This window comes from Anarrhichthys ocellatus, unplaced genomic scaffold (assembly GCF_004355925.1).
Source record: "Anarrhichthys ocellatus isolate YVR2014 unplaced genomic scaffold, GSC_Weel_1.0 scaffold36, whole genome shotgun sequence".
Classification (NCBI taxonomy): domain Eukaryota; kingdom Metazoa; phylum Chordata; class Actinopteri; order Perciformes; family Anarhichadidae; genus Anarrhichthys; species Anarrhichthys ocellatus.
Window position 1 is genome coordinate 1,030,207 of NW_022280066.1, and position 9,959 is coordinate 1,040,165.

The 9,959-nt window shown below is 43.4% G+C and overlaps 1 protein-coding gene across 1 annotated transcript in view; it reads left to right on the plus strand.

The window, feature by feature from the left end:
* Positions 1 to 9,959, plus strand: part of alk (ALK receptor tyrosine kinase) — a 383,896-nt gene that overhangs the window by 290,230 nt on the left and 83,707 nt on the right. Inside the window, exon 5 of the mRNA XM_031866715.1 lies at positions 4,742 to 4,875. Coding sequence (XP_031722575.1) covers positions 4,742 to 4,875 — 134 coding nt within the window. The remainder of the gene's footprint in view (positions 1 to 4,741; positions 4,876 to 9,959) is intronic.

Consider the following 9,959-nt stretch of genomic DNA (forward strand, 5'->3'; position numbering starts at 1 on the left):
CCCAAAAACAAAGCGGCATTGCCATTGGCCCCCACCCCGCCCACTACCCCCCCCCCCCCCCCCCCCCCCCCCCCCCCCCAACATCCCAAGTCCTTAACCCCTGCCGCCTCTATGGAAACCGAGTCGAATGCAGCATCACTTTTAATGAATTTCATGTTTCCAATGAAAAAAACACACTTGGATTGAAAAACAGTCGGCATGATCGAAACCAATGGCAATGGCTCTTGGGGGTAAAAAATGTCATTACCATGTAAAGCAGTTTCCATTTCTATCCTCCCCCCTTCCTTCAGTTTTACTGCAGATACATTCAACAGGTTACTTGGACTTCTCAGATTGAAAACCTCCATTTCATGCACCTGAAGATGTGAGGTTGATGGCTTACCATACACTGTATACTGTGCCATACACATTATAGGCGGAGTGTTCTGTCTCCATGCTTGTGTTTTGTGGAGTGCCATTTGGATGGAACAAGGAGACGTTGTAGATTTTTGACATTACCCATTCCTTCAGCTACAGTATGTGACCCCGATGTGTCTATTTTATTTTTTGTAATCATTTTTGGCACATTCCCGCAGCCACATCTCAAACTAATTAACTTTTGGCATTTTGCAAATTTGTTTTGATTTTGACTAATTGCTGACAGAAACTGACATTCTTGTTTGGATATCTCTGTGGTGTCACTTATGGCTGTTGCGGAGCACTTGGATTCATTCAGGGTGAGTCCCCGGGAAATCTGAAACTTAATTGATTTGAACTCCGATGGATTCAAAAGGCATGATGTCAGCTTTGTACGCGCCACAGAAATACGAACAACATAAGCAATTTCAGCAAAGCACAACCAAAATGGCTGTAACCTTTGGCCAACTGCTGCTGACTGCAGGATTGGCTCCATTCCACTCCATAGTGAGCTTTATGTGCGACAGCGCCCCCTTAAGGTTGAACTCAACTTAAATCTTATTTTTACATTTTCTTTTGCATCTGTAATTGTTTCCGGACTTGTGAACAGTGATAAAAAACTAACCAACCACAACATGTGATTGAAATCACTGAAGCACAGCCAACGGACACACAGTGAAGACACTTACACTTTTTTTTGACAGCTTGTCTTACACACACACACACACACACACACATCATTTTAGATCTACACTTATGAGGACCTTAAATAAATTCTGTTCCTCCCTTAACCCCAAACAAAACCTTATTCCTTACTCAATTCTTAATGCCAACCTGAGAATGTGAGGAATAGAAAGCTTGCAAGATGGTGTCTGTTTTGAGGACCGAACACGCATAAACACGCCCGTAAGGCAATGTTAACGCTAGTCTTCCTGTCTGGTACTAGCTTCACTCTGACCATGTGTCCACACAGGCCTCACACCGTTAGGGAAAACGATTTTTGAGAAAAAGATAATACACAACACACTTCTTCATGCATTGTTTGTCCTGATGGATGAGACTCAAAGCTAATGCAAACCAGATCCCACAAGACAAATAAGCCCTAATGTGGTTAGGATACAAGCATCCTACATCCTCACTAACAAACACACACACACACACACACCAAATGAAAATTAAAAGTGCTACATTAGCCAGAGCAGAGCAGTAAGGGAGCATATGAATAGCATTATGAAAGGAGAATCGTCAGTTGGCAGCAAAGATTAGTTGGCTTGAGCTGTTTTGTTTTTGTGAGGGAAAAAAAAAACAAAAAAACATTCCAATCATGGGAGATAATTTCACCAAACAGCAGTCAGAACAAAGGTCAGGTGATTTTAAATAACCAACAGCCCATTAGGACACAACGAGAATTATTAGCATCCGCAGTCGGATTAGTCATGAATATCTAACTCCCGCATGAAGAGTCTTTATCATTCATTTTCATTTTATTTATTTATATTAAGGAGCCTTGTGCCTTGCATGGTATACCACTAATTAGGTTTAAATGTTTGAGTGATGTGCTCTGGCAGCTCTGCTCAGTTAATCAGTCCTGTGAGTGCCAGCGCAGACATAGCGTGATGAGACATGACAATAATTCAGTGGTCCAGGAGACTTGTGTTCAGTTTGACGGTAGATAGAGAGAGAAAGAGAGCTCTCAGCTTTACGTTGATCATTTTAGATTGGATGCCATACCCCTCTGTCCATTTCATTATCAGAACATTAAGCGGATTCAATGTCAAGCCCGACTTCCTTTGTTTACACTTTGTTTAAAGTCTTTGCCCAAGCCCTGAGGTTTCATATTCATATATGGAGCCCTTTCTTCCATATTTATCTAGCTTTAAAGGGTACGTATCATGTTCATTTTCAGGTTCATATTTGTATTTAGGGTTTCTATTAAAACATGTTTACATGCTTTAATGTAAAAAAAAACCCACACGTTATTTTTCTAAAATGGTCCGTCTGAATACAGCTCTGTCTGAAACGCTCCGTTTTAGCACCTGTCTCTTTAAGACCCCCTTTCCGAAAAAAAGCCCAATCGGCCCTTATTGGTCGTCATTTCCGGTCTTCCGCATCTGGGTGTGTCACGACCCTGGTGAGTGAAAAGCTGTGACATCACAACGTTCTTTTAAAGGCACAGTTTGTGAATACGGGGCCGTATGCATTTCCATGTGGATTGAGCTTTTATACTTTCACAGTATTTATATAGCACCTAGACCTGCTTCACTTTCTACATTATGGGACCTTAAAGAATAAATTGCGTTGCAGTGTATTTGCTTGCATCGCATATGCACAAGGAGACAAGCATTCCTGTGCAATATACAATTCCATCATCACCATGCTCAGTGCTCATTCAGCAGTGAGGCCCTTTCTAAATGTGGGCCCCTCAGCTGAAACCATGGTGAACTGAGGAGGACCATATGTATGTGGCTCAGCAAATCATTTCAAGGTTATCAAAGAGACAGTGGCAGCCCTTATCTGGGGCTTCATTTCCTTTCTATTATGGGATATGGCAGGGGAGCAGGTCCCACTCCGTATACCCTGGTGCTTTAACATCACTTCCCATCTGGTCAACACCTCCCTCCACTCTGAGCAGTGTCTGGGTGAGAGCAGTGAAAGGAGGGGCGGAGAGAGGAAAGCCAACACAACATTAAACAAAGCGCAAACACATGAGAAGGGTAGCTGCCAGAGGTAGTAATGCAAAGCTCGAGCACAGACATTGGGGAAATCAGAAAAAGCTCAGAGCGCGTTTGTATAGTGGGTCCTTGTATGTGTGTGTGTGTGTGTGTGAATTTATGTTTGCTGTACTTACTAACACAATTCTACCCAAACAAAGCACAGCATAAACCCCGAAATAGACACGGCGCAGACAGTTCCCAGCGGACTTGTCGTAATTGAAAAGCAGAGACCTGCTGAGATCTGTGAGATTAATGACATCACCTGTCTGTGGGTGGTTAAAACCTTTACAAATTAGTGACATTGTTCCAATTTGGTGATCTTAATAATAGTATTTATCTTCTACCAGATTATAAAATGTTTGCATCTGGGGAAGGAAGGAAACTCTTTTAGATATGGAATGCAAATACGCAGTGTCTCCTCCATCACCATGGTAGCGACATGATTCACTCAATTGACATCATGTATTGAAGAAGACTTTAAGCTACAGATAGAGACCATAAACTCATGTTCACAATGTTTACGGCGGTAATAAAATCAAGTGAGAAGTAGGGTCATTTTCTCATAAATATTATTTTTGCAACCAGTCATCGTCCCCTGCTGGCCATCAGTGTGCTATTATTTCTCTGAGCGAATTCTTTTACACATTTTTTTCAACTCATTCAGGTTTTTTTTGTTATCTTCCTGCACATTATTGGCTAAAAATATGTTAGGCTATTTTTACTTAGTATTTATTAATCCACCAATTAATTAATTAATAGTATAGTGTTGTGTTGTGATGTACTGTACCTAAAAAGATGTTGATGTTGATGTGACATGTCTGTTTAAACTGCACGTTATCAATGAAAACAGTGGTGCAACAGCATGATAGCATGGATGGCAGATCTCAAATGGCCAAACAAAGTTCTGTTACAATGTGCAACAATGCATGAGCTACTGCGGTGGCACTTGCATCTCTTTGTGTACTTTAATCATTGTTGCCTCGTGTGTACGGCAGTGAGAAATGTCATTAGGGAAGTCATTTGTTTGCTAAATGTGGAGTCAGTGTAAAAATGAAGGGATGGGCAAGAGACTGGGGGAGGAGAGAGAGAGAGAGACAGAGAGTGAGAGAGAGAAAACAGCACAATTTGCATAATGAAATTAGGGACAGTTAACCTACATGAAGCCAGCCGCTGGTTGAGGGAGGACAGCATTCAGCGCAGGACTGCGGCTCACGAACACACAATAACTTGACCCGAGTGTGTCTCGCGACCGCACACCTGCTGCAGCAGAGGCTTCGAATTGCAGCCCCACTCCGCACCAGCCAAAAGCTCTCAAGCGAGGCACCACCTCGCTCCTGACCACCTCTGCTAGACCCAGGGAGTCTGGGGTGGGCTCAAAGGGTGGGGGGCATGCAACAGACAACGGAAGAAGGTGAACTTCCCCAAATGGAAGGGAATGTGGAAGCCCCCATGATGGCTTCCGCCGAAGCCCTGGACAGTCCCTCCTCTGAGGCTTTGGGCGCTCAGGCGGTGCAGGCCCGGACGGCCCAGGCCACCCTAACCCCCGACCCCCGCAGCGCATGCAGGTGTTTCTGTCAGCCGTGGTGTCTGCTCCCCACACTGATCCTCCTCCTGCTTTCTCTCCTTGGCAGCTGGGCGGTGGTCCACCTCACCCTGGGGACCCACGGAGGATCGCCCTTCCGGGTCTCAGCCAGCTACGATCAGCGGATTCCGCTGGATGACATGGCCACCATCGAGCCCCACTTCACCACCAACTGCACCATGGGTAAGTTGGCACAGCCGTGTCGTTGCGTTCAGGAATGATGGTGCTGCTCTGTTTTATTAGTACTTTTATGTGTAAGAACTATTGATTATGTTGTGGAATGTGTTTTATCAACTTATAAGCCAAAGTTTAGTTTTCATGGACTACTTATTGTCACTTTTGCCATTTCAAAGACTAAACAATCAAACAGTTAATCGATGAAACCATCTCTGATAATATTAGTTAATAAATGTATTAGGTGATAACTCTTGGGATCCTTCTTTGTTTTCCAGTTGTTTTTTGGGAGTTTTTTCCTGTCCCATTTTCTGCAATATGTTTGCGGACTAAATCTGTCTCGCATGTCTGCCAAGTGGCCAAGTTCCCAGAGCAGCTGAAACACGTCAATTTGAAAATTGCACAGCTACATTCTGTGATTTTTTTTAACTTCATTACACCATGTTGAGCAATGAAATGCTAGACTGCTAGACTGAAATAATATCCCTCTCTGTTAACCTCGAAAGCTCCTGAAATTTGATTAATACGGCTGATTCAATTTCCTCCGAGCTCGATGCCGAAGCACAGCAACCCTCACTTAAACATCTCAAGTGTGCGTTACCGAGGAAATATGGATAACAGACTTTCAGTAACTTTCGACAGACAGATGTTTAGGAGGCAAAGACGTGTAACAATGTCATACCAAACAGGTGCTGTTTTAACATGCCTGTATGTAGATAGGGGCATGTTTTTCACAGTGAATGTATCGTCTGAAGCTTCATTTCAGGCTTCTGTAAGAAAAGTTATCCGTTTTGTTTACCAGACCATGTTACAGTCTACTGAGCTCACATAAAACGGAATTCAAAAGTAAAGGATGACCAAGAGAAATGCTCCTCCCGTAGCACACTGAATTAAATCTTAAAATTTGGCAGCAGCACTCAAACGAGATCCCTACATTGATAAAGAGTAGCTTACACAAACCACTGAAAACTAGATTTGCAATAATCAGTGATGGAAGTACATCTTTTATCTACGCAAAAATAGCAAAACCACAGTATATTAATGTTAAAGTAGAATTCCTGTATTTCAAATATGAAAGTAAAAGTACTTTAACTATTAACATCAACAGGTTATAAAGTAGTTAGATGTGACAAAAAAACAAGTATCTTATCAAGTGACAATCCCACCGTTTGCTGGTTACAGCTTCAAAAATGCAAACCGTTGCTTTATTTCAACAGTTTAATATCAATTTGAATGGAATTTTGAGGAGTTTCAAATCAAGGTTATTAACAATTATTGTAAGAATGTTATTAAAGTACCAAAGCACTTTACATACTAATTAGCAGTTGTATAAAGTAGCATAACATGGAAGTACTGGAGTAAAGAACAAGGACCTCATGACTGTACTTGTAGAGAAGCTCCACAGGCTGCACTGTGATGTTGAGTTACTCAGACATTGTACTGTGCCGTATTGCGTCTGCATTACTGGGAACATGCTGAATGAATTATAAAATCCCACTTTGACATTGAACAGCAGCCAGCAGTCGCAAACTGAATAAGGATAATAATGATGATATTAGATGATAAAATGATAGATCAAAACTGTCAGTATATGGCCTTAGATTGGGTCTGATTATTATTCAGTTGTTAACTGTGGTTTCCTAAAAACTGTTCTAGTCCTTTATTAGAGGGTGAAGCCACCAGAATGGTAAGTTTGTTTCTCCTCTTTGTAGGTTAGTGACAGGACACAGTGGACACCTTGAAATATCTTCATATTATGTGAACAATTGCTCCCCTGTCACAGATTATCATCCTCTGTTGCCCTGATTTCTGGCCAGAGATCTTGGGCGGATCACTATGTCAAAGGACTGGCAGGTGGACCAGCATTGTGCACAACATCTTCAAAGTCCACTCTATTTCATTGCTTGTTGTGCTACACAAAGGGAAGGAGGTGGCCTTTGAGACAGACCTTTAGTTTCCAAAGAGCTGTAGTGACACAAATTCAGCCAAAACAAACCCCAGCACCGGGGGTCTGATCCCGGGGGGGGGAATTGCCCAGACTCCCAACTAGATCAGCAAACTTTCTGTTCCAGCCGTTACACAGGTTAGACCAAGCGCTCCACCAGCGTGTGGCCCCCTGTCGCTTGATTCTGCGCTGGCTGAATGCTAGTTGCTACAGCTAACCGCTAACTGAAAGACCCTCCTCTTGGTGCAGTCGTCTCCTGGTGGGACAAAGCTAAAATAAGTCGTTCTCTTATTTCCACTTTGGATTCAATCCAATGAACAAAATATCTAAATGTACAAGGGCCCCGTCCTCTCATGTTGGACTGAGTCCGGACTGGATGCTACAGTGACTCACTATCGCTTCTCGAGGTACAAGTGGAATTGCAAGACAGGACCGGCTTGAGCTAGCTGGTTAGCATGCTAATTGTAGTAGATATCTCAGAAATACAATACATAGACATATTTAACATAATATCAACACTGGCCAATCTCCCACCAAGGCCTCTCGTAGAAGTTTCTTTGAGCCCTGCTGTCATTTATGCTCGGTCAATATTTGACTCTGGATGAATGAGGAGCAATCGCTCAACAGGAAGGATTTGTTGAGCTCTAATTCTTCCAATTTTCAGTTAGAATGGTCTGCTTGGACTCAGGAGGTCAGGTGGGGGGGGTTAGTCTCAGGAAACAATTCATCATTTGATCCAGCTGAGTTTCTTACAACTGGCTCACACCGGCAACGAATCAGCAACACCTGACTCCTCCATTACATTATCTGGATTTGGTTATCAGATATGTTAAAAGTGTGTGTGTGTGTGTGTGTGTGTGTGTGTGTGTGTGGGGGTGTGTGTGTGTGTGTGTGTGTGTGTGTGTGAGAGAGAGAAAGAGGAAGTGAGTGAAAGAGATGTGGAAAAACTCAGCTCACATGCTCACACATTTCATATTTCCTCCACACTAGCTCTCAACCCTGCATATAACTTTAAATCCTGCTATGACCTGGGCTATTTTAAATCCCAGCCTTAAAGTCCTTCTTGGAGTCTCGTCCCCAAATTGTCTCCAGAATCACGTTGCAGGAGAAAAGCCTCTGAAAGAAGTGCAAAACAAAAGAAAAACTAAAAGAAAGTGACTGAAAAACACAAATAATTCAATATCATATGAGTGATTCTCCTGTCTATTTCTGCTGTTAGTATTGCTAATGCAAATCCAGCCGGGGTTGGCCGGTGTCTAATTGTTCTCGGCTCCGGGTTCACTGTGTTCCTCTCTTCCAGGCACGTAAGCTGTGGCTGGTTGAGACAAAAAAGTACTCTCCTCAGGCACCACCTGGTTCCTCAGCACAACACCCACTATATGCATCCCACTCCCAAACTAAGCCCCAATCCGTCTCGGCACGCTCGCCAGCATGGCCTCGCCACATTTCGCGGTGTTCTTAGCCAACCCCCCCACTCTCCCATCCAGCACCTGTCACAAACCTGGGCTCGTATTACCGTTCATCCTTACCTTAGCACAGAACATGAGGCCAGAGCGCTCCATTAAGGCCGTCACACTCAGTCCCTGGAGGAAAAGAAAAATGGTTGTTGTCTGTATGTCTTCCAGGCCCCTGCACTCACTATTGGCTGGTTACTGCTATCACTGGCTTGTATTGACAGGACTTTTTTGGGGTGGGTGGGCACAAAGTCTGATCCAAACAAAGGTGTGAAATCCAGTTTCAAGTCTGTGGACACTAAATGTTCTGTTTATTTCTTTGTGGTACGGTTGCGTAACATTTTCCTGCAAATTAGTAAGAAAATCATGAGTCATTCAGAGGATTCTCAAATTAGAGAGAGGGGGAAAACCTACCAACGATTCATTTCATTTATGGCTTCTTGTCGTGCGTTATTACTTGCTGTTTTTTTACATCACATTTTTACATTAACAGTCAGAAGTCATAATACCCCTGACTTACTTTCAGCTTAATCAAGTTCATCTAAATCCTGTACACAAATCCCGCCCTGATCAGCGCTCCTTGTGATCTTCAATCTGAATTGGAATTTTGACAACGTCCATTGCCTCCCCCTTAGTTGTTTTCTTGAGCAGAAAGGCGGCGATTACTCAAGCCAGTGAAGTGCGAGGAGATAACGTCAATATGGGATAAATAAATGGAGCGGTGTCCGACTTCTTTCTCCATACCCTTCCACTTTAATTAACTCATCAGTCACAGGGCCAACAAGCAATCCAATTTGTTTGCCCCTAAAGTGACTTGTGTGGTTATGTGCCTATCTCTGGAGCTCGCCCTCTCGAGACAGGAAGCTATTGCTAGTATTTCTTTGACGGTTGTTGCCGTCCAGAGAACGTAATTATTCAAGCCCGGCAAACCTGTCAATGACACTCTCAACCTCCCACAGTTCCTCATCCTGGAAGTAAACAGACTCTAGCGTGATGACTGACAAGCTCATTACCAGATTGTGTCAATAGCAGATTTGACTTTGCCTCCGTCATGGCGCTGTGGCAAGGCAGAAGGTCGCATGTGCGTTTACTCATTATAACAATGTTTGTACACTGAAGAGCACATTGGCATTTGCGCTCATGTATCACCCCGCAAAGCTGTCACAATTCATTTTTTCCCCCAAATTGGACACGTAGCTGAGACAAGGCAGCGACGAACCCCGTTGGGAATTTGAACCGGTGACCTTCCCTTCCACGGCCCATTTCCCTAACCACTACACCTTTGCTGCAGCAGGCTCTTAATGGAGCGTTACGGCGAGTCTATACTTTGAGATTAGGTACACAGCAGCACGAGGGAGTCGCCGGGCCCATCAATCACGCACGGCCCTGTGAAGGCGATGAGGGAAATGGGCTTGGAGAGAGCTGGTGGAGTGGACAGAGTGTCGGAAATGTGGATGGAGGGGGGGGAGGGTTTGTAGAGGGAAGAAAGGCCAATCAGTGTCATAGTGTGGTACTGAGACTCGCCTTTAATTATGCAGAACTTATCACACATAAGCCTTTAATTGAGTTTTTCAATTTCGCTTTGACTGCATTAATAATACAAACTCATCCCTGAAGTTTTTTCCTATTGGGTAACAAGAGCAGGCTGAATATATATATATATATATATATATATATATATATATATATATATA